This window comes from Carassius gibelio, chromosome A13, assembly GCF_023724105.1.
Source record: "Carassius gibelio isolate Cgi1373 ecotype wild population from Czech Republic chromosome A13, carGib1.2-hapl.c, whole genome shotgun sequence".
Taxonomy (NCBI): Eukaryota; Metazoa; Chordata; class Actinopteri; order Cypriniformes; family Cyprinidae; genus Carassius; species Carassius gibelio.
Genome location: NC_068383.1, coordinates 26940406 through 26965104, shown reverse-complemented (window position 1 = coordinate 26965104; position 24699 = coordinate 26940406). Strand labels below are relative to the sequence as shown.

Sequence of the window (24699 nt, the reverse complement as noted above, 5' to 3'; positions counted from 1 at the left end):
GAATTAAAAGTGTAGTACTCTCATCATCTCCTTTTGCTACATTTTAAATCCATTCCACAGAATTCCCCACAAGATTTTCCACTAAATTAAAGCAAAATTGCAAAATATCTCTGATTATGGCCAATTTTAAAACTTAGACAAGCATCTTGGAGCAATGCTCCAGAGGAAAAAAAAATGTTTTAAAAGATTTTTCGTAGATTAAAATGTACCCATTATTTTACTGTCAGCAATTAAAAAAAGCCTAGTAAATTATTCCATCTACAATATTTATTAAACATCTTTTAACACATTTTTTTAACTGACCTTTTCACCTGGTTTGCCAGGTGGCCCGGGTAAACCTGGGATACCACTGTCACCCTAAAGACAAACACACACACACACACACACACACACACAAACAGAAAGAGAGAGATAAATAATAATGACAATAATAATTTCAGTAAATTCAGTTCAAATAATCTGCATGCACAAATTTGCATATTAAATAGGCTTATTAAAGCATTATTTGATACATGATGACTCGGTATGTTGTCACTATGAAAATTGTAAACATTTATGGATTAAATGGACAGATTTAAAAAATCATAGTTTCTTACTGCTTCCCCGGGACTTCCTTTCCCCCCCTTATGTCCATCAGCTCCACGTGGCCCCTGCTCAAATAGAGGTAGAAAAGTAGCATGATCAAGTGTAGTATGAGGTTTTATATGGTACAGTATGTCCATTTCTGACTTTTGAATTCGTACCTCCATGCCAGGAGTGCCTTGAATTCCTGGACTTCCTCTAAAACCTGGGACACCCTTCAATAAAGAAAGAATCTTACATTAGTCTGACCCACAGTCTTGCAAATTAATATAAATGTCAGTTTGGAAGAACACAGCACAAGAAGGTGTCCCCCCACACTGTAATTATTCCCATATAGGGATCATATAAAAAATCTAGTTTGCCTTATTTGTTTGAGATGTAGCATGAAAATGTACTGTGTGGCAGGAGGAGAAAAGGACAGACACAGTGGGGGTGGCGTCAGGCCTAAGAGAGATTTTTATTTAACAAAAAATAAACACAAAATGTCCAAAACTGAGAATAAAGTGTCCAAAATATATGGGAGATCTAGTGTCCTACATTACATAAGGAATTAATATAAAGTATATTATATAGATATTTACCTATTATACAAATACAACATACAATATATAACCAGTTGCCTTTAGCACCTTTAAAAAACACAACTGAGTTCTTGAAATAACTGCACTGTACAGTACATAGACAAATAAATAAGGCTGTCTCATTAATCAATTGCTTTATAGGTTAATAATAATAGGTATTCGCTCATATATTTTATTTAGTTCCAGAATTAACTAATCTTGGATGTGATTACATGCAGGTAACTGCACAGTAATGCATTCAAATTCAAACTGCATGGTCTTTTACTGGAGCATGAACTCTGAAGAGCTTGCATGCTTAAAATACATCTTTGGTGGGCTAAGGGGGATCTATTTAGCACAGTATTAGCTGACAATATTGTCAATAACATTAGAGACTTCATTAATACCTTTCTGTGCAAATTGCATATACATATTCTTTTTAAATATAAAGCACTGTTCAACTAAAGTTGTTTTTCCGGATATATCAGACTTTACATTTGTAAAAGTTAAATTCAAGCATTTCAAGAACCTTGTGCAAACCTTGTATATAAAATGATAATATTGACTATATAAATATAATATGTTTATTGGGACTTTTGCAACATGAATAACATTACACTTCCATTGTACGGGGCAGGTTTATTGTTGGTAGGGTGTTACCAAATGTTTGTCAAAAGAAGAGTAAAACTCAGAAAACTTATAACACCAATTAAAGTCAGGTCAGGTTAACTTAGAAACTGATCTGAGGTACATTTCCCAAAGAACAGTGTAACTCTCTGTTGTTTTTCTTTCCTTTTAGATGCTTGATTCCATCTCTCTTACATCATATTTAGCACTTACACTCAAGGCATTCACTCTCATATAAATTTGCATATTTCCAAGATGCACCTAGGTTTCTGTGTTCAAGGACTTTTTTGGTATTCATTTTGTGGTATCCATGTTCTTAGCTTCTGTGTTCTTTTCCTGTTTCTTTGGTTTCAAAGTATGTTTTCATTTGTTTCTAATTTTATTCACTTGTTTCTAATTTAGTTCTTGTTTACCCTATATATATATTTAAACCCATTTTCAGTTCAGTATTTGACTGTTCTTGTCAAAATAGGTTTTGTTTCACTATTCTCCTGCATTTTCCTTGTGCTCCTGGGTGTTCTTTTAGTATTTGTAATGCATGCATTTAGGCCCATGACATGACATTATAAATGTATTGGAATGACAGATATATTGCATGCTATCCTGCTTATTTTGCTCAATAACATGTTCTATTTAGGTTCACATCAAACTAATTAGAAATTACAGAAACGTTGAGCTGTGTTTGGACTGATGGAACTTGAGATCATGGTTCGCTATCAATGCTTTTGGGAAATGCAGCTTTAAGGGACAGTTCACCTAAAAATGAATGTTCTGTCAGAATTTACTCACCTTGATTTTGTTCCAAACCTGTATGATTTTCTGTCTTCTGTTGAACACACAAGAATGTATTTTGAAGAATGTTGTTGGTAACCATTGAATTCTGTAGTTTTTTTTTTTCTCTACTGTGGAAGTAAATGGCTACCAGCAACTACTTGGTTACCAACATTCTTCAAAATATATTGTTTTGTGGTCAACAGAAACTTTGGTTTAGGTTTAGAATTGGACGACACTTCTTGTTCTATATATTTGACATTGTGGAGGTGCTTCTGAATAGCAGAACAAGAAACTGCTGTCTATATTTGTGTCTATATTAAAACTGAGCCTAGAGGATATTCTTTTTTTTTTTTTTTTATATGTACCAATTTCTTAATAATAACCACTTCTCATTTCCCAGTGGTTCTTTTCAAAGGTATGGGAATTTCTGTATAAGAAATTATAATAGTTATGTTTGGATTATGTAGTTGCTGTAAAACCTTTTGAAAAGGACATTTTTACACACAAAGATGAGAAGAAGAAAAACTCAACAATAAGTGCAGTCTGAACACGCCTACATGAAAGATTGGTGCAAACTCCAGCTGGACGATGACACTCGTGTCTTTGTTTTTGAGACATAAAATAACCCCCCACAGTTTTTTTTTTTTTTTTTTCATTCTTGTTTTGAATCAAAAATATTGTTGACGGGAGAATGTTGCATAATTCTCTGCTTTTTATGCGATGACTGTATACAGTTGCCAAAACTCAAAGGGCACTATATTCATAAGATTCTCCTCAATAGAATTATTTTATATATTTAAACAGTTAGCCTTACTGTGATCTTAGACATCTGCACAAAAGAAAGTGAAAAGGTTTTCCACAAACATGCTATTCAGTACTTTGGTGTCCCTTGACTTATTTTAGTCCCTTGAATTCTTCGTTAAAGGCCATGTTTTTGATGTGGGTATTTGTAATTGTTCAAAAAATTAATTTCCTTACATAAAATTAAGCTTCTCATTATTTAAAAAAAAATTGTTGACTGAGTATAGGTTAAACACATCCTTTGACTGAACATTAGTTGATTTAAAAAAAAATATATATTTTTTTATAATTAAAAGTTACTTCTACATTATTGGTGGATAGAACCAAAAGCTGTATATTCCTGCTTCTTTAAGATATTTAGATTTAGGTAGCTTGAACAGTAATATTTACTTTAACATTGTGTTAGAAGCATTAACTGTTGGTTATTTTTTAAATGCTACCCGTATCATAAAAATATATGAGGTGAAATCTGTTTTGCATCACTAAACACCAGCTGTTTATGGTTTAGATGAACAGGCATATGTGCAAAATGTGGACACATTCATAAAGACATGAAGACTTGCAAGTATGGCATCCAGGTGTTGCGTTATTGCACATTCACTGAACTTTCAGAGCTTTTTTGTGGGTTTTCCGTCATTCATGCTCAACACATTTTTCAGTCAAACTAACTCAACTTAACTTAGAAAAACTTCATCTGGAGACAAAATTGCAACCCTACAAATGCCCACAAACCCATTTACAACTCCTTCCTGCATTATCTAGTTTCACTCCCTTTGGCAAGATTTGTAGCACTATTATGGAAACAATGACTGTGTTCTCCTCCAGTGTTTTTAAAAGCTTTCATTGTTCAAACTTGTGTAACTGAGCCCCAGTACTGGAAATTAATACTCAAAGGAATATAAAAAATAAAATGCATATATTAATTTTACCTACATAATTGAAAAATGTGGCTATATCAACTTGCAATATCAATCACAAAAACGTAAATTGTATTTTAAATAAAAAAAAAGTCTTTGTATCCTAAATCTCTCTATGTTTTCTAATAAATAAATAAGACCCCTGCAACTTTTCATGCTTGGGGTTTCCAGATGTCAGGAGTTATGTTTCAGTCAGTCACATTCGACGTTATGTCAACACTGATGTTAAGGGTCTCACTTGGGAGGCCCGATCACCACTGAAAAGTACAAAAAAAAGGCCAATGAACATTGGCGAGTGGAATGTGAGTTTTGCTTCGGAGCCAAATGGTTGCCCGTGTTTGAGCGATCACTCTCCCGTCACCTCTAAAAGAGCAAAAGAAAAGTGGACACTGTCTTGATGCTTGTGATAATGACAGTGCTTTAAGCAGTGTTTTGACGGTATTTGCAATTCCCCCCAGGCGCTTCAGCAAAAAAAAAAAAAAATGGTTTTCCTTAAAAGAGCAACATGGGCAGTGAACGTCTTTTTAAAGATCTCTCTCCATCAGTGTGTTTCTGGATGCTGTTGTTTTTTGGCCTCTTCTGGTGGCCAAGATTGCTTTCTTACATGTCTGGGCTGTAGTGATACCGAAGTGATACCGCTTGTCCATCTCAAGACCTATGTAGCGTGATATTCAGGGCTCCCAGGGAAGATCGGATTTCAATTGCTGCATCGGATGATGAGTCAGTGTCCTCTGAGGAAGAAGGCTCAGTTGAGCATCACCTCTCTAAGCTGATTGCTCAGTCAGATCCAGGTCAGATGAGCAGATGTCAACTTTAGCTGCTCAGGCTGGTCCGTCATTGAACAGGCAGACTCTGCCCTGCATGCGATGGCCATCCTGCATGTATATCATGGTAAGTAAGCAGGGTGACTGACTTTGCCTCTGGGTGACTAAGGTCACACAGCATGGAACAGGTGATGGAACAGGGTACACTATGGTTATCCGGGAAGGGCATCTCTGGCTGAACCTTGTGGAGATGTGAAGTGAGGACAAATTGCTCTTTCTTGACGCTCCCATCTCCCAAGCTGCTTTTTATGGGGAGGACTTTCCCAGCACCTCTTGGCAGACTGAAAACAGGAGGAGGCCATTAAACACATTGTCCCCTAGCATTTGACCACCACCAGGCCACAGAGGGCTGTTTGATGAATACACTGCTTCTTTCCCCAGAGGAGGGCTGTGTGGAGAGTCTTCTGTTTCATTCTATTCTGCTGTTGTCTCAACAGCCAGTTCCTCCAAGAAAGAGCAGTTCCCTTAGTCTCTGGGTCACACCTGGATCACTTCCAGCCTGCATCTCTAGCCACTCAATTGCAGGATCCATGGAGCCAGGTAAGTTAATCGGGACACTTTTCTTCCAGGGTCATGGTTCAGCACTCCATCACACTGCACTTCTGTGGGTGCATCGATTCTCCTTTCTTTGGTTTCCCTCGAGGTCTGGGCATACCAGTACAAGGTCCTACCCTTGCCCATTGTTCTGGACAGGGACCTGGTGATCTGACACCTTGGTTGGTTAGGGCTTCAGGTCAACTGGGAAAATGCTGTAGAGCATTTGACCATTGCATCAGATAGTGACAATTGCATACATCAACCACCAGGGAGGCCTACATTGCTGTCGCAACTTGCAACTAACCTGCCAAATCACTGCACACAGTTGATATTCAGGGAATATGTGCAAGATCAGGAAGGATGAGGAGCAGGTCTTGATGGTTGTGTCCTACTGGCCCACCTGGATCAGTTTTTTCGACCTGATGCTCCTCCTGACAGCCTCTTCCTGGCAAATCCCTCTGAGGAAAAACCCCCTTTTTCAGGGGCAGGGTACAATTTCAGCACCCGTGTCCAGATCTTTGGAACCTCCATGTGTGGCTTCTAGACAGGACTGCACAGTCACAGTTGCTTGTGTCCCATCTGCCTCCTGGGCATTGGTGCACTTGTGCCTCTCTAGCAGACATCTGCAAAGCTTCAGGATGGCGACACCTTATACTGTTGATATTCTACAATGTCCAATTTGACCTGTTTTCTTCAAACCATGAGATTTATTCTTCCTGGCTCACAACACGCAACCATACTTATATATAAAAAATATATATATTTTTTAATTATTTAAAACTTTAAAATGTACATAGTCTGTAACAGAGAATATGTGTTTAACATAATTCAGTATTTTTAGCTAAGCAGAATCATGAATATTTCTATCCTGGTGTCACCATTGCCCTGTTTATTTGGTGACCAGGAGAAGGGCCAAGTCTATTTTAGTTCATACCTGATGTGATACGAAATGTAGCATTTTTATAAACAGTACTTTTGTTACTTGATCATCATGATATGTCTTAATAATTAAAAATGTAATTGTGAGATCAGTATTGTGTGTATTGGATCAAATTGTGACATAACATCCCTGTTATTTGTTTGTACAAAGTGAGAAATAAATATTAAAGATTTTGTTAAGGTCATTAATCTAATTTCAGCATTTCTCAATTTTAACTCATTAAACCAAAACATTTCTAACAATATAGTGCACATTTAAATAAGAATAATAAATATATGAAATTGAAGTAAATTAGAAAAGAGTGTAAAAAAAAAAAAAAAACCCTCTTCAGTAATGCTTTCTGACATCTGGGCACCATTCTGTGTTTATTGACTTGTGACCACACAGTGAAGAGCATCAACCTTTGATCAAAATGTTGAACATTCTTACTTTGAAATGAAATTAATGAAATGAATAAAAACAGCAGTTTACAAGAGTTCTTGTATGGTGAATGCCATGGGCTCTTCTATCCTAACACACTTTTGGAGAAGATAATGCATGTTGCAGTCCTGGATACTTCATTGAACACGTAATGTGCTCAAGTTAAATTGAGGTTGTATTAAACTGTGTAGTACTCACAGGCTTACCATCAGCACCAGCTGGGCCAGGTATACCAGGATCTCCTGTTTTCCCCTGTTCTCCCTAGAGAGTGTACAAATTATGCATTGTAAATAGTATTAACATAATTGTATTGCAAAATTATGATTCATAAAAAAAAGAAATATAATAATTATATATAGACATCACAGTTTACCCCTCAACACAATGCTTTGCATTATGTAATAACTTTTATGTGAAAATGATGTGAAAACTAACAGTACAACAATAATACTTAATAAATGAAAATGTATACATTACAGTACAGTTATGTACTCAATCTGTCTGTAACTCTTTTAATCTCCACATGCAGTCAAGGAAATCTTTCCGTAAACTATTTCGAATTCTGTTCTGGGACGTTTTACTGTGATCACCTGCTGAAAAGCAGCATGTGTTTTCAAGCATTGGCTTGACCTTATAAACCTTAAACTTGACTTTTGGAGACTTTTATGTGCAATGCAATGACATTTTATGTAATGAAGAGATTACAAAGGCTGTTCTGTTGTATAAACTGACCAAATGGATTGAGGAATAGTCTATTGTACCTTCATTCCTGGGGCACCAGGTGGCCCAGGTGGACAGATGCATGGCTCTGGTGTTAAATCAATGTCACCTGGTCCATAAGTACACTGAAGAAAAAACAGGAAAACTTGTTTTACTACGGGGCATTTCATAAAACATAAATCATCAGACATAATTACCTCTCTGTGTTCATAGCAGACTTTTTTTATAATAATGTTTTTTTTTTTTTTTTTTTTTTTAATCATTCAGCAGTACAACCCAGTAGTTCTAAAATAGCCATGTAACTGCAGTTGAAATACAGCATAATACAATTGTTGAATAAAAATAATGTATCCTTCCCTTCACAACAACATCTCTTCTCTGACTCTGATGACTTATGCACTGGCATTAGGGCAGGACAATAATCCCTCCCCTCCAGCAATGTAACCGACATGAGATCACAGCATTTGGCAAACAACAATGATCCAATCAATTCCTGATGGACAAGATCAAGTCATGCCCTATATGTCTTTTTTATCTCTTTCAAGAAGCCAGTTGACTCATAAATATATTTCGCAATAGGAAAGAAAAGACTATCAAGTTTCATGCCAACTTGCAGCCATCATATGATACACCAAAAAATATCATGATTTATATGATTTTTTTGGACATGGTACCTTGATAGTACTATGATTTGCTTTAAAGTACAGTAGAGTAGCATGGCGCTGCTATAGTAGTTTTATTCAAGCAGTTTCACTGAATGCTTTTGTCAGTGAGAAGGTTTACCCCAGCATCTTTCAGCCATACATTTTCAAAGCTGCTGACAGTCCATTGAAAGATTTTTCAAGCTACTGTATGACAATACTTAGACACTCCAAAGAAAAATGAGGCAAATCTTACCTCTGCGATTCAAAATGAGATTAGAAGTAACTTTTGAAAGCAAGCAAAGCCACCTTCAAAAGTACATACCTCTCCATCCTAAAAATAAAAGGAGCAAAATTACATGAAGGAGCCTGGGCAATAAAAACTAAACTTAGCTTATAGGTGCAAGGCTTTACTGCAACATGCAAGCAGAAAAGGAAAATGATGTGAAATAAAGTGTTTGCCACAGTGTTTATAAATGCCCTTACATCTCTAAACAGTGTCTCAAAGAGAGTGGGAAAATAGTGCCAGGTCAAGCAAATTGAGTTAGTGAACTGAGAACAATGACAAAGCCATTGTTGCGCAAAGATGTGATTGACTTTCTAATAAACGTTTCTGAGCAAATATCATGCTCCGTATGAAATTGAAAAGATTCTTTTATTTTGCTAGATTAGATAAGATTAGTACATTAAAATAATTCCAAAACATGTTGGACTGGAATTATAGGAATTAAAAAAAAATTAAAATTAAAAGAACAAACCTATATGTTAACTATTTTACTTCTTATATTTTAAATATAAAGTCACTCTTAATACGATATGACATTAATTTGTGGAACATATTTGTATAGGCCAAAACAGAAACAACCAAGATTCTGGTACTCACAACTCCAGGTATTTCACAGGCAGTTTCTCTGTTATTCTGCTCAGGGTCACAGTAGATTCTGAGTTTTTGTATTTCAAACTGTTCAGAAATATAGAGAAAGAGAGAGAAATACAGGTAATTAAAAAAAAAATCAAGGTCTGGGACTGGGGAAAAGGTGCTCCCTGTTACATATGAAACACATTTGGTGTCAACAAGACATGCTGTCTGCTTTTCCACAGGAACACTGCTGAGTTGCACATGTTGAAAATATTCAATATTATGTTTATTCTTTGTCAAAATATCACAAATGCACAAAAGTTCCAAAAACTTCCATTACAAAAATGTTCCTTCCCAAAATTGTATAATTTTAAAACTTTTTTTGTTTGAATTAATGATGTTTGTAGTCCAAAGAAAGAATAGTGAATCAATTTAACATTTAAATTACATGATAATTTACATGATACATACACAAAATTATGTTATTCTTCAGCCCTCTTGGCACACCTTGTAAATATAGAATCACAATTTTTTATTCCAGCCTCTGTGAATGAAAAATGATATACATTCATATATGAAGAACTATTTGGATTGTGCTCCTCTTCACAAAATAACAGCTTTTCAAAACGATACACTCATATGTGATGATTTGAAAGCATAACTAAACTTTTTACAAACATCAGTCAATCAAACTGATTGATATTTTTTTATAGGCTAGGAGTGATGACCGACACACTGACAATAAAATACTATGAATTCTACCACTACTAAAAATGTCTGTGTTAACTCAAACTAATTAGCTGAAATTTTTGAGAAGGTTGGCACTGTTGAGTAAGGAAGCTGGGTTCCCTATCTGTTGGTCACAAGTTAAGTCATAACGACATAAGGGGTCTTACTTGGGAACCTCAATCACCTCTGAGTTTAAGAAAAAAAAAGGACTACACTGAGACTACAATGAAGCTGGCATGTCGAGCTCCAGGAACGTGGCGTCCCCCGTGTTCCAGGCTGCTAAATCCTTTATGAAGATGTGACGCGTGTCCCGAGGCCTCATCAGCGTCGCCCTGGAAACGTACGACGAGCACCTCGAAACCTCATCACCGGCTGATCGGTCACAGCTGCGGTCAATCAAGCCCGCTGCCACTGATACACAAGTGAGTGATCACTCCAGAAGACTGGATGCTAATGCTGGTCTCTGTGTTCCCTTGCAGAAAGCTCGTGACCGATCAGCACCCCCCACACACGGACACGCCGCACCTGGGACACCACCACGACCAGCGCACCAGCACTTCTCACTCCTGACCACGGAACTCTCTCTCACCCAAATAAATCCACCCTCCGGGGTCTTACTTTGCACTCCTTGCTGTCGTGTGATTCTTCACCCCATGACAAAAACAATGAGGTAACCCTGACATGGGCAAACCAAAGGTGAGGGAACCAACACTCTTTGTCCAGGTGGGCTGGGCGGATAATTTTTTGTTTCTTCTTCATTCTGTTCCTCCACTGGCTCAACGGCCAGTGGTACCCACATTTTCATTAAAAGAACAGTTTCCTCTTCCTCTGGGTTATATGGCTCATGGGTTAACAGTGAGCAATGCACCACTTCCTCAAAGATGCCCCTGTGCTGCACAAGGAGACTGCTATCCTACTGTCAAAAGACACAATCAAGCCTGTCCATCCAGCCAAGAGGAACCAGGCATTTTACACCCTTACTTCATCATGCCCAAAACAGCCTTGGCCTTCGGCCAATCCTGGATCAACGAGTCTTAATTTAGCCTGTGTCTTTACCAAAGTCAAGGAGGGAACCCTTGCTCCATTACGGGAAGTGAGCATTAGGATCCTAATCATAGCTGAGTCATGAGAACAGTTGTCTGTTCACAGTTACCTGGTGTTCTAGCACATCAGCCAATTGCAGCATCTGGTCACCTAGGAAAAGAGCAAACTCTCCCTTGTGCATAGAATCTCTTTTCTTGGTATGGAGTAACACCAAACACCTTCGCAAGGTTCTACAACCTAAGCACAGAGCTAGTCTCTTTCCATGGTTAATAGGTAAGTGGTAAGAAGAACTGTCTCGGTGTCATGCTTGCTTCACCATTCCCCCTTACAAGGGATGTGAGAACCGTTCTCTCAAACTGTAGAGTCCCTGACAGATAGGGAACATCTCGTTACGTATGTAACCCTCATTCCCTGATTTGGGGAGAGGAGATGTTATGTACCTTTGCCACAACCCTGAATATACCTTATACTGTATCTTGTAAGCCTGAGGATGCAAAATCCAGTCTCCAATTTTCTATGGCCTTTCCTTTTAAACTCAGAGGTGATTGAGCCTTCCACACGTGAGACCTCTAATGTCATCATGAATGTGTGTGTTCCCTCCATCAGTGAACAAGGGTTACATATGTAACCGAGACATTGATTTGTTTTCATATATTAAACATCTTTGTTTACGTCCCTTTTATATGCATAAAAAAAAGGTTTTTATTTTATTTTATTTTTTTATTTATTTATATTTATTTTAATAAATGTATTACTTTTAAAACGTAGTTTTAATTTTTAAATAACTTTCCTGTCTGAACCTTCACTACCCACATTTCTCAAGAATTAAGTAAAAGGTATCTTTGCATCATCTTTGCAGACAGATACAAAACAAAGTTCCCTGTCAAGAGAACTTCGAACTGCGTCCTCTGAAGGGACACTATGGGGAACACCTCGTCCTGACCCGTGTCTGAAGCATACTTTGAAAAACGCCAACGTGTTGGCCGGCCACAGCCTCTGACGTCGCTACCGGCGTGACTATAAAGACGCACACGTATAACCCGTCATTTATCTTCTTCGTCTTCATTGACTGTTTTGTTTGAAGCATGCATCTGAGAAACGACCAGAACGGTAAGAGCGATCTATTATTGTTATCATGGCATCCACTAGCAAGGCGTTTAAACAGTGTGTGCATCCATGTCAGCGTTATTTGACACCTGATGACACACACAGTCTTTGCGTCTCTTGTTTGGACGAAGAGCACTCGCGCAATGTCCTTGAGGGGGCAATCTGCGCGCACTGCGGGCGTCTTTCTGTGAAAAAGCTCCGCTCTTGTTTGTCATCTGGATCTCGCGGCTCAGGACCCGCCGTTGCCGAGGCACGGAGGAGAATGAGCTCGTGGGGATCATGGGTGGATCTCGCTGAGGAGTGTAGAGAGGGACTTTTCCTCTCACACTCTCCGATGGCAAACGAGAGTGAACTTCAGGAGGAAGATGCGTTGTCATTAACCCATTCTGACACTGAAGTTAGTGCTCTGCTGGGTTCTACCCAGAAAGAGCAGGAGATATTTGAGAGTGGCGAAGAAGCTGAGGCTGAGCCGCTCATTTCTGCTGCTCTGCGTATGGGGAGCTGTTAGAGGTTATGGATCATGCCGCGGCAAAATAAAAAATAAATTAATAAAAATTAAAAAAAAACATTAAAATAAAATAAACTTGCCATGGAAGCGTGCCAGAAGGGTAACGTCGCGAGGTAGCCTCGATGAGTGTTATTTATCTGACCATAGCCCGCCAGCCCAGGTGAGCCTCCCATTCTTGCCTGACTTACGTGCAGAAGTCGAAAAGGAATGGAAGAGGCCGTTTTTATCTCGCATCCATCGGTTTCAGCATACGAGTTATGCTGATATCGATGGCATGCACGAGAACGGCTATGAGAGGATTCCCCCCTGTAGAAGAGATGCTGGCTAGCTATCTCTCAGTGGGGGAACATCCTCTCTAAAATCTCCCCTCTTTGCCATCTAAGCCTTTCCAGGATACATCCCGCTTAAATGGTAAATCAAACGCAGCAGCAGAGCCCGAACAACAAAGGGGTCTTGGCCCATCACGATCTGAGGATCGTGAGGAAGACGGGCGCAGAAGGCTAGTGTCGTGGCTCGCACTCCTCCCCCACCTGAGGGCAGGGACAAGAGGAATCGCGGGTCACGAGGAGCCACCAGCGCTCCACCTGATCGGGGTTAGGTGGAAAGTTTCTCACATAACAGTCTCCTATCCTGGACCGGTTATGTTTTTGGTTGGTCCTATTTTCATAGCGACCACCTTACTGACGGTCCGGACCAAAAGGGGGCGCCCTGTAAAGCGGGACTCCAGTACAGGAGGGTGGGTGAGTATGTAACCCTTTCTGCTTATGGGTGTTATGTTGCTGGTGGTTATATGTCTACTAACAAACTCTGTGAGTTTCCTTTACAGTGCTCAGTTCCAGCCTTGTGCTCTGGCCACGATCACAGGGCTTCGGCAGGCGGCCGTGCCGCGTGGGTTCGTCCCCCCCAGGGTGCGTCACCCACCGCGGAGCGAGTTACGCGTGCGGGAAGCAAGTGCTCTACGGTTGCTCGTCCCATACCCCTCCCGAGGAGCCTGGCTGATCATCAGAACTGGCACAGCACTGCCACTGTCCATGCTTTCATGGATATCCGTGGACACTTGGCGCATCCGGGGAGGTGGTAGTTATGGAGTCCTTCTGTATGTACTGCCTCAGGTGATGCTCCCCTCGCTTGAGGGTTGGAGCTCGCCTCTCCCGTGCGATCCAGCGCCTCTGCAATGCTTAGGAACCTTTCTGTACACACACTAAGCCTGTGTACTGTCTCAAAACCACATGGTGGTCAGTGTGCACGTGAACACTTTGCGCACTGTCTCAACTCCACGTAAGTGGTAAGTGTGCACACAAGGCTCTGCTCACTTTCTAAAATCCTGTACGGTAAGGGTTACGCGCTCCAATTCGTTCCCTTTCTTAAAATGATTAGCCCCGAGGTTCCTTGGGCTTCATTCAACCAGTGTGTATTTGTTATACAACCCAAGCATCGCTTCCCTCAACATGAGGGGCTGTATGGACTCCCGCATATTGTGGTTTTTCAGATAGTAGGCTTCACCAGGTCTCTCTGAAAATGAGCTCCCACGGTTTGTGGTTGTCAGGTAGTAGGCCTCAACAGGCCTCCCTGGAGTCGAGTTCCATGTTACCTTCCACTGAGGTGGTTATCTGGTAACAGGTAGTAGGCCTCTCTAGGCCTCTCTGTAGGTGAGCTCCCACATATTGTGGTTATCAGATAGTAGGCTTCACAGGTCTCTGAAGGTGAGCTCCCACATACAGTGGTTGTCAGGTAACTTTTCTGTACACACGCTAAGCCTGTGTACTTTCTCAAAACCACATGGTGGTCAGTGTGCACGTTAACACTTTGCGCACTGTCTGGAATCCACATAAGTGGTAAGTGTACATACTGTTTTGAGACGCACTGTGAGAGCAGACATCCTGCTGAGAAGGGGCTGAGGCTCGGGGAATGGCGCCTTCGCACCAAGGTGTTGAAGCAGAGTTAGAGAGGTTGGCCAGACCTGGGTGGATCGGTTTTGCAGCTCCAGAGAGCGCCGCCCTATCCCCTCTGGCTTCCTCTGACTCATCCAGCTCCATTGGGGCTGGACGCCGTGGTACAGGCATGGCCGAGGCTTCATCTGCACGTTCCGTCCTCCAATTGCTCTGCTTCTGGGCCATTCCATCTACGAGCTGCTCTATCAGAGTGCCACGAGAGCCCCTCCTTTGTGACAGGCAAGACTTGGTAATAAACAGGTTCTTAGCTGTATCCCTTTAAAGGAATCTTTCCGCAAGCTTCATGAAGAAGATAAGTGACGGGTCCTACGGGCGCGTATTTATAATCGCGCCGGTAGCGACGTCAGAGGCTGTCGACGGCCAACACGTTGGCGTTTTTCAAAGTATGCTTCAGACACGGGTCACGATGAGGTGTTCCCCATAGTGTCCCTTCAGAGGACGCAGTGTCTCGTTCCCTCTCAGGGAACCATGGTTACATTCGTAACCTGAGACGTTTTCATGTGTGCCGTTGCCAAATATCATGAATTCATAGTGCAGAATCTGAAATATAAAAATACAATACAATAATCTTTTTGAGTATAATTTTGGGCAAAACTTATAATAATAAAAATAGTTATTATTATTATTATTATTATTATTATTATTATTTTTCGTATTATTATTATTATTAGTAGTAGTAGTAGTAGTAGTAGTAGTAGTATAAGTATTAGTTTACTCATGTACAGCAAAAATTAGACTAAAATTCTCAGAAATTTATCATAGAGTAAAACTTGACTAAACAAAAACAGGACACGGTTGAATAAATATGATTATTAAAAAGTACATTTGAAACCTAAGACTAATATGACTTAAGACTAATATGAAGACTAAGACTAAATTAAAAATGGCTGAAAAAATGAACACTTTCAGGCATTCTAGGGTTAAATCAAACAACCCAGAATGTTGTGTCACATTTAACCCAACTCAGCTGTGTCAAAACTACCCAGTGCTGGCTGGCCAAAACGACCTAGATTTGGTCGTTTTTGATCTAGCATTATTTGAGTGTAGATTGTACTAGGTTAGCATTAGCCATCGAGACTGCTGCTAATGCATTATTCCCAACCACTACTGAAGGAACCATCCGGCAATGGCTTCTGCTTAGCCTTAGGGGGATTTCACACTAACACGTTTGGAGTATATTTGACGTCAGTGTTCGGTTCATTTGGATAATGTGAGCGTGCACCCACAAAACATACCTGATTCCATCTGAAAAGGGTGTTCTAGGGTACAGTTCATGTGAACAAGGGGTTCTGGCTTGGTACTTTGAAAACTAAAATAAATTTTCAAAATCAAGTATCCATTCATTTCGCCATCTTCTACACAGTCATTACCTAGCAACAGGGGTAAACAGCTGCAACTCTAATGATGCAAACATACTGTGGTTCTGAACCAAAAAACTCAATGGACAACAATCTAATGGAGACAGAGGGAGGCGGGGTCAATCGAACTTGAGTTCAGACCAAGCAATCAAACCAAGTGTGAAAGCACCTTTAAAGGCTGATTATTTCTGAATGAACTTGACATTTAATGTGTGAGTTCATGTGGTTGTAATGTTTCACATTCTCTCTTTGTGCGTGTGTGAGAAACAAAGAGCACTGGTGAATCGTGCACCAACACAGTAAAGTTCATGGTGCATCAAATACATTGCTCATCCACTGAGATCACTATGAATGGTGCATGAAATGTAGTCGCATCTGCTAGTGATGTCCTCAAAGTTTAAAGGGTTGATGTTGCCCTTCCCTTATAATGATGTTGAGAAAGCTAATTTCAACTATTAAAATCCAAATAAATATACAAATTTGACCACTCTTCAGTATCCCTGAAAGGGCACGCATCATCTCAACATCACATCTCCATATCACCAATAACTTTATTCAATGAGATTTAGGTGAGATGTTCAGTAAACAAGTATATATTATTGGTGCTTGTGACAAAAAAAATAACTGGTCTATAGAATGTACTTACAGGTACAGTTGTTTCTTTGCTTACGTACTTCCCAACCTGTGTTTTTCCATTAATAAAAATACCATCAGGAGGCTCCAATGCCAAGGTTTCAATTTCCAAATCATCAACATACAGAGTGATGTCTTCCTCTGTAATTAGAAGACGCAGCTGATGCCATTTTTCATCAAATAGTTTCTGTAAAATACATAAAGCAGAATGCAGATTATGGAGTTTTATACCATTTAAAATTTTTACATTAAATTAATATATCATAAATGTGACTTTATGAGGAAGATAAGAATGTTTCAGTAAACTCAATCAGTGGCACTGCACTGAGAGTTCATGTATTATTTCTCCTGACAATGTGTATTTACCTTAGCAGGTGCTTTAGTGAAGACCACAGTTTGAGTTCCACTTGGTGTGTTGCTTGTGGTGGTGAACATCACTGTTCTGTCTAGACCATTCAGAGTAACAGCCATTTGAGGCTTTTCATCCTTAGTCTGTATCCGCCATAGATCCCAATCCTCCATAACCACAGAGCCTTTGTACTTCAGCGTGGCCACAAAAACATAGGATGGTGGAAGTCCGCCTGGAAATAACATCCTATGGAGATAAAGATGAAGACACGGTTTCACTTTGAACAGAGTATACTTCCTAGAACAGAGAGGCTTGATACCAAAAGTGATTTTACCTAGTGCTCTCACTCAGGTCAACTCGGGATGTCACCTGGTAGGCATTGCTGCCATCAAAAGATCCTTGTGTCTTTTTAGCTTTTTTAGCCAAGTTGAGATGGAGGAGAATGTCAAATCCTTTCTCATCTCGAGAATTGATTGGAATCTTTGCTGGGCATACAGTCTCTATGATACATTAAATGGAGAAAACGAGATAAATTGCCACACAACAATAAAAAAAAAAATGCATGAATCTACATAAGGCTAACCAAGCATTTCTCATCATTTAATTAGCTTTAATATTAATATCACATCAATATGTGCAATGGTGAGGGGAAAAAATGACTGGAAAGGGTTAACTATTTATGGAATGTAGTGGTTTATTTTACTTGGGTAGGAGGCTAGACCAAAAAAAAAATGTAGGAAGACCTTGGCGTGGAACACTTGACATTGTGCAAATATGCAGCCCAACTAAAGAATGTCCCCACCATTGCAAACACCAGATAAAAGATGACCTCTTCTTTCATAAAGTGCCTTAATCATTAACTTTTCCAGTGTCCAGAAGAACTTTCTATCCTGAGTTTCAGGAGTCTAAGCAAACGTTTATGGAGGGCTGTTTTTTTCCATTATTAGATTGATCCATTATTAGAACAGAAATGTGCATTGAGAAATACTTTCTCCCCTTTTCATGACTCAATGATGATCAGGTTTGGCATTTGATCACTTCTACTACTTCCGCATTTCAGACTTAAAGGGACAGATCACCCAAAAATGAAAATTTGATGTTAATCTGCTTACCCCCAGGGCATCCAAGATATGTGACTTTGTTTCTTCAGTAGAACACAAATTAAGATTTTTTTTCACTCAAACTGTTGCAGTCTGTCAGTCATATAATGTAAGTGGATGGGACTCACGGCTTAGAGAGTAAAAAAACACAACAGACTAACAATTTCAGCCATTTTTAGTCTTATTTTCAAACAAATTCTTCTTCTTGCTTTACGGTGGATCACATACTTTTATTTGTGCATTACCGCCACCTATCTAATCGAGATTGTAGATAGAGTGTCAATGGTCCATTTGAGAGATTGGTGGTGGTAATGCATTTATAAGTCTGTGATCCACTGTAAAGCAAGAAGAAGAAGACGACGCATCAGGCACCAGCTGTTGACAATGCACTCAGTGTGTGCTCAGGACAGTTCAGACATTGCGGTAAAATCAGAGGTAAAAAAACAATATAAATACTGTTCAGTTTCTTGCACAGACAGATCATTTTACGTCTTTACAAATCTATTTATCGTCACGAGCCGCAGGGTTTAATTTGGTTTCAAAGCCAAGAATCCCGTCCATTATATGATTGACATTCTGCCAGGGTTTGAGTTAAAAATATGTGCCACAATTGGATAAGCAGTGTATAAACATCTCATAATTACTGGCCTTTTGCATAACTTTCAAACAATTGAACTGGCTTGTTTGTAAGCTTGCTGGTAATTGATGTCACAATCTTTGAAACACACTCAGCAATGATCCCGATTTCACACTTTTGGACAATTTACAGCCATGTTGGTGAGGCTCAAAATGATGCATGCAACTCAAACATGGAGAAGCCATAAACCTGTCTCCGTTGCTAAATGACATGGTAAAGCTACAAAGGCTTGCTCCTCTGAGGAAACTAAAGACCATAAAACAGTGTCATTTCATTGTTGTTATACAAATGAATTTGAAAATCTAATATGAAAGCTTAAAGACATGGAGGAGCAGTACATGGAGACTTACCTTCACACAGCTTCTGCCTAATAACTTCACGGATCTTTACAATAGCTTTATAGTCTTCCACATAAAAAACATAGGTTGAGGATGGTTTGTTGGCAATGGCCTTGAGCTCTCCCTCCTCGATCTCAGAACCAATGCCAATTGCGAAAAGAATTATCCCTTTTTTCCTTGCAGCTTCTGCAGCAGCTAGCACTTCATCTTGTGACTTCCCATCCGTCAGAACCACAGCAATTTTTGCAATGCCATTCGGACCTCGCTCAGACAAGGCAAAGAGTTTGTCATTGGCAAACTTTATGGCCTTCCCTGTGTTTGTGTTCCCACCCATGTATTCTATGGACTCCATTGCCTTGATGAGGTCACTGCTTGAAAAATGTTTTCCTAGGGGTATATGCAAGAAGGGGTCATCGCTATATTGCACCACCCCAACCTGGGTGAACTTCTGACCGATGTCGAAGCTCATGGTAATATTTACCAGCCAACGTTTGACAATCTCAAAGTTTATGTCATCCACACTCCATGATCCATCGAGTATGAATACTAAATCACTTGGTGCTGTCCTACAACCTGAAATTGAGGAACGAAGATGAGATTTTGTCCTGCATAAGTTTGACCTTCTCACACTGCAAAGCACAGTTTAGACCCTTGACAAAGTTCTATCAAATTATCGACAGTCTGCCTTGTGTTCCTAATTGGATGATCAAATTGTTCTAAAGGAGCTGCAGAAATTGTTACATTTGCTCTGTATTAAGACAGCCACAATGAACATTGCATCATTAGGTGATAGTCAATAGTCTTCATGCAACATACACTAATGAAGATGAGAGAAGCACGCTTACTTAATTTCATGTCTTCATCTTGTGCTGTGCAAAACAAGTGAAGGAGCATGAAGTAAAGACACCAAAGCACAAAATGCATGGATCTCATTTTGCAACCCATGTTCCTGAAATACCAAGCTCCAGTTTAGCACCTGAAGAGAAATGAAGATAAGACATGCATTTCATAGATGTCTTCATATCAATGCCATTGGATTTGCAGATGTTTAGTTTTTATAGTTTTGTTAAATGAATGGCATGCTTTTCATAATCAATATAAACATCTCAACCAAAACAGTTGAACTGCAATTTTATTGCATTGGTTGCGATACAGGATACAATGTGGTTAATTTGATCCATGCTAATGAAGATGGTTGTGCATTTCTTGGCTTGGATATGAAAACCAGAGAATGTTTTTCTCTGAGAATGAGAATGTCACCTTTTTTAATAACTGGAATGAGAAACAAGCATATTATGCAATACTTCATAATTTGAACATCTAAATTCAAACAATGGCATAATTGTACATTAAGCCTTTACTGATCTGGTTCTGAGATCGTTAAGCAGAATAAGCAGCATTTGTGAAAAAAATAAAACCCTGTGCTTACCTTTCTTTAAAGAAAAACTTGAGCGTACAGTGGTGTCACAGAGTTTTTTATAGCATTTAAAAGCAGAACTGTGAAGCTTACATTTTTATTAACGCACTTTCATTAATTGCTCTATCAAAACTTGCTTACTTACTTGAGGTGTAAGGTTCTCATCATTTTTATGGTCAGTTCCCAATTTAAGATGATTTGTTGTCATGACAACATGACAAAGTTAAAAAAAAAAAAGGTTTACACTGATCAGGGATAGTAACTGATTTATTATTATTTATTTACACTCACCTAAAGGATTATTAGGAACACCTGGTCAATTGCTCATTAATGCAATTATCTAATCAACCAATCACATGGCAGTTGCTTCAATGCATTTAGGGGTGTGGTCTTGGTCAAAACAATCTCCTGAACTCCAAACTGAATGTCAGAATGGAAAAGAAAGGTGATTTAAGCAATTTTGAGCATAGCATGGTTGTTGGTGACAGATGGGCCGGTCTGAGTATTTCACAATCTGCTCAGTTACTGGGATTTTCATGCACAACCATTTCTAGGGTTTGCAAAGAATGGTGTGAAAAGGGAAAAACATCCAGTATGTGGCAGTCCTGTGGGCTGAAAATGCCTTGTTGATGCTAGAGGTCAGAGGAGAATGGGCCGACTGATTCAAGCTGACAGAAGAGCAACTTTGACTAAAATAACCACTTGTTACAACCAAGGTATGCAGCAAAGCATTTGTGAAGCCACAACACGCACAACCTTGAGGCGGATGGGCTACAACAGCAGAAGACCCCACCAGGTACCACTCATCTCCACTACAAATAGGGAAAGAGGCTACAATTTGCACAAACTCACCAAAATTGGACAGCTGAAGACTGGAATGGATCCATCATGCCTTGTTACCACTGTGCAGCCTGCTGGTGGTGGTTTAATGGTGTGGGGGATGTTTTCTTGGCACACTTTAGGCCCCTTAGTGCCAATTGGGCATCGTTTAAATGCCATGGCCTACCTGAGCATTGTTTCTGACCATGTCCATCCCTTTACGACCACGATGTACATATCCTCTGATGGCTACTTCCAGGAGGATAATGCACCATGCCACAAAGCGTGAATCATTTCAAATTGGTTTCTTGGACATAACAATGAGTTCACTGTACTAAAATGGCCCCCACAGTCACCAGATCTCAACCCAATAGAGCAGCTTTGGGATGTGGTGGAATGGGAGCTTCGTGCCCTGGATGTGCATCCCACAAATCTCCATCAACTGCAAGATGCTATCCAATCAATATGGGCTAACATTTCTAAAGAATGCTTTCAGGACCTTGTTGAATCAACGCCATGTAGAATTAAGGCAGTTCTGAAGGCGAAAGAGGGTCAAACACAGTATTAGTATGGTGTTCCTAATAATCCTTTAGGTGAGTATTTATTCACACTAAAATCTTATTATGCATGTTGTTGCTATACCATTGATTATTATTATTTTTTTTTTTTTTTTTGTGGTAATCAACATTATGCCACAAGTGATCATAATTGAACTTTCCTTATATTGAACACAATATATATATATATAATTTTTTTTTTTTTTTTTTTTTTTTTTGCAATCTCACCAAGAAGAATCATGTCACATTTTGAAATTGTTCTTCATCTAATTATGGCTCCTGTTGGAAACTGTGTGCTGTTTCCAGAAAGAGAAAGAACTGCAGACATAAAAAAAAAAAAAAATTACCATAATAAATGAAGACCAGAAATGCTCCCTTTGGAAGGGATGGGGGTGTTATTTTGCCTACTGATTGCTGTGGTCAAACAGAGATTCCCAATGCAATTTACCATCTCCACCAGCTGAGACATCTGAGCATGACTGGAAGACGAGTGAAACTTTTATACATCCTGCGACCTAGGCTAGTTATATGACTGAGGTTTTCCAATCCTGTGACCTAGGCTAGTTATATGACTGAGGTTTTCCAATCTTTGACCAGGAGGTGTATCATAAGACAGCCATGGTGGAACTAGCCCTCACTCCAGTGCTTTGCAAAGCTCAGCACAAGGGGAGGTATATGGAACGTTCCATTATTTTCATGAGCTTGTCTGCATGCTAAGCGCTCAAACCCACGCCCCCACAAACACTATTCCTTGGAAGTGGAAATTTTTCTGCCAGCAAAATTGTTGTTGTGGACAGTGACCAAGATCATATCCCTGTGACAAAGCCAAAGCAACTTTAAACCAAAAAAATAATGCACCATTACTCTCATGGAATTAATGACTACAGGTCCTGCACAAAAACTGGAAAGACATGTGTGTCTGCCAGCCTGTAGCTTTAGCCATATGGCTTTTCTCTGCACCATGACCTTCTCATTGACCTTGGAAGTTATTGGGGACCTCCAGACAGTTTACGGTTCCAGTCCCAGGTCAAGACGAAGGAGGCTTTGGAACAGTAATGTAGCTGGAATGCGGCATGTTTAAACATTCTACACTATGAAAAGGAATTGCCCCTTTAAATTTAGCCAAATGTGTCCTCAGCATGTGTCTTCCAAAACATGACATTTAAATCTTGGTGGAATTTCAGTGTGAGTAATTTGTTGTGTTTGTATTGATACTTCTTTAAGATTAATTTCACATCGATGGATTTTGTCCAACTGGATGTGGGAGGCAGGAAACCCTTGTTGAACAGCTGATTCATCCCTGTCCTCCAGATGAGGTGTTAACCTCTCTGTATCCTATGCGGGAAGGGTGCCAAATATGTATGCTTTATTTAGTCAGTTTCCCAGGAAAGGTTCTCATTTCACTTCACATCTGTAGTTGCTCATTATTTGTTGTGTATGGCTTTTCTTGGATCAGTTATCTTCATGTTTTCTAACTGGCAGCCATTGTCCCTTTTTGCTTGTTTTCCATTGCACAGCTATAAATGTGCTATTGTAATGCGGTGCTTTTCAATACCAAAATCAACAACTGCTGTAAGGCATGTTCAATTAGTTTGCCAACATGAGGGGAAAATAAATGGGGGGGCCAAGTTCCTCAGGCTTCACTGGAAGAGCCAAAACTTTATATCAGAAAGACCACTAAAATTGTTTCACATAATCAAGACCGTAAAGGCAACAGTCTACCGAGGACAGAGCTGTTACAAGGGAGTTTCCACCAAGTTACGTACATGATCAACATGAATGTCTTACTCACAAATGGTTTGTTGGAGAATCCCTCTTTTGATACTCTTCCAGCTCGTCTGCGCAGCCTTTTTTAATCACCAACAAGGGAACACAACTCTTATAAGTTAAATAAGGCTACATTGTTCCTTCAGTTAGACTGAATAACTTATACACACATTTACCCCGGATTAGATAAAGCCCTGTTATATAATTCCATTCATTCCTCACTCATGACAGTGGCACAAGTCAGGAACTGATAACCATTACTAATAAATTCACCATGCTCGTTGTCTGCATGACCAAAGATTTGCAGACAAGAAAGAACAAAGCATGTGACGGTCTATGCATGTACTTTTAACTTTTTAAATGTTTTCAAAAAGGAACGCATCAACCCAACATTCAACAGACAACAGCACACCACCTTTCAAATAAAAAAGTGCCATATTCAAGAAGCCCTGGATGAATTTCAGACAAGCCATTTTTTTTTTTTTTTCATAATGACCTCATCCATTGGGATAGCCCGTAAGATAATGAGATGTGAAACAGTATTTTCTGCATGCTTGTTGCAGCCGAAGGAAAAAGTGCAAATAATACAACAGTCATGAGAATCAATGCATTATACCGGTTAAAGAGAGAAAAGACAAAGATTTACCACAGTTTGATGTGCAGGGAGCTGGACTCTTACTGAATAAAATCCCCTCACTTACACTGCCTGGTCTCTCATGGTCAGTGCTGTGCAAAACGCAGAGTTGGAGGAGCTGGGTTTGAGGAGGCTGCAGATTTGCAGATGTGAGCCTGCCCTCTCCATTTACCTTCCAACTCACTCTCTCTCTCTCTCCCTCCTGGTTACAGAGGTTGAAATAAGATGCCGATAAGGAGAACTTCACTAAATAGAAGAGTCAGCCCCCTTTTTGTGGAAGCAGAAGGAAAATTATAGTAATTCCAATATTCTTCCAATTGGGATTGTGTATGACAGCTGAATGGATAAATATTGCAAGTGGGGTTTTAGGAATGAGCCAGAAGATTAGATAAGAGAAAATACTTTCACATTCTCTGAGTCTAACTTGCAAGGTGGAAGGTTGTTGCCTGTTTGTTGCTTCATACAATATTTTCTTTCTTTTCAGATTCATTTCTTGGACATTTTTTTTTTCAGTATGTTTGGACTTCCTTAAGTCATTTATGTTGGTA

General features: G+C 39.5%; 1 protein-coding gene across 1 annotated transcript in view; it reads right to left on the bottom strand.

The window, feature by feature from the left end:
- The window catches only part of LOC128026719 (collagen alpha-1(XXI) chain-like), an 87192-nt gene extending 62741 nt beyond the window's left edge, over positions 1–24451 (bottom strand). The window contains exons 1-12 of the mRNA XM_052613982.1: positions 24164–24451; positions 19803–19933; positions 18970–19530; positions 17217–17382; positions 16900–17128; positions 16547–16720; positions 9227–9304; positions 7744–7827; positions 7181–7243; positions 744–797; positions 597–650; positions 304–357 (exon numbers count right to left, since the gene is read on the bottom strand). Coding sequence (XP_052469942.1) covers positions 304–357; positions 597–650; positions 744–797; positions 7181–7243; positions 7744–7827; positions 9227–9304; positions 16547–16720; positions 16900–17128; positions 17217–17382; positions 18970–19530; positions 19803–19902 — 1617 coding nt within the window. The 5' untranslated portion in view covers positions 19903–19933; positions 24164–24451. The remainder of the gene's footprint in view (positions 1–303; positions 358–596; positions 651–743; positions 798–7180; positions 7244–7743; positions 7828–9226; positions 9305–16546; positions 16721–16899; positions 17129–17216; positions 17383–18969; positions 19531–19802; positions 19934–24163) is intronic.
- Positions 24452–24699: the final 248 nt, after the last annotated feature.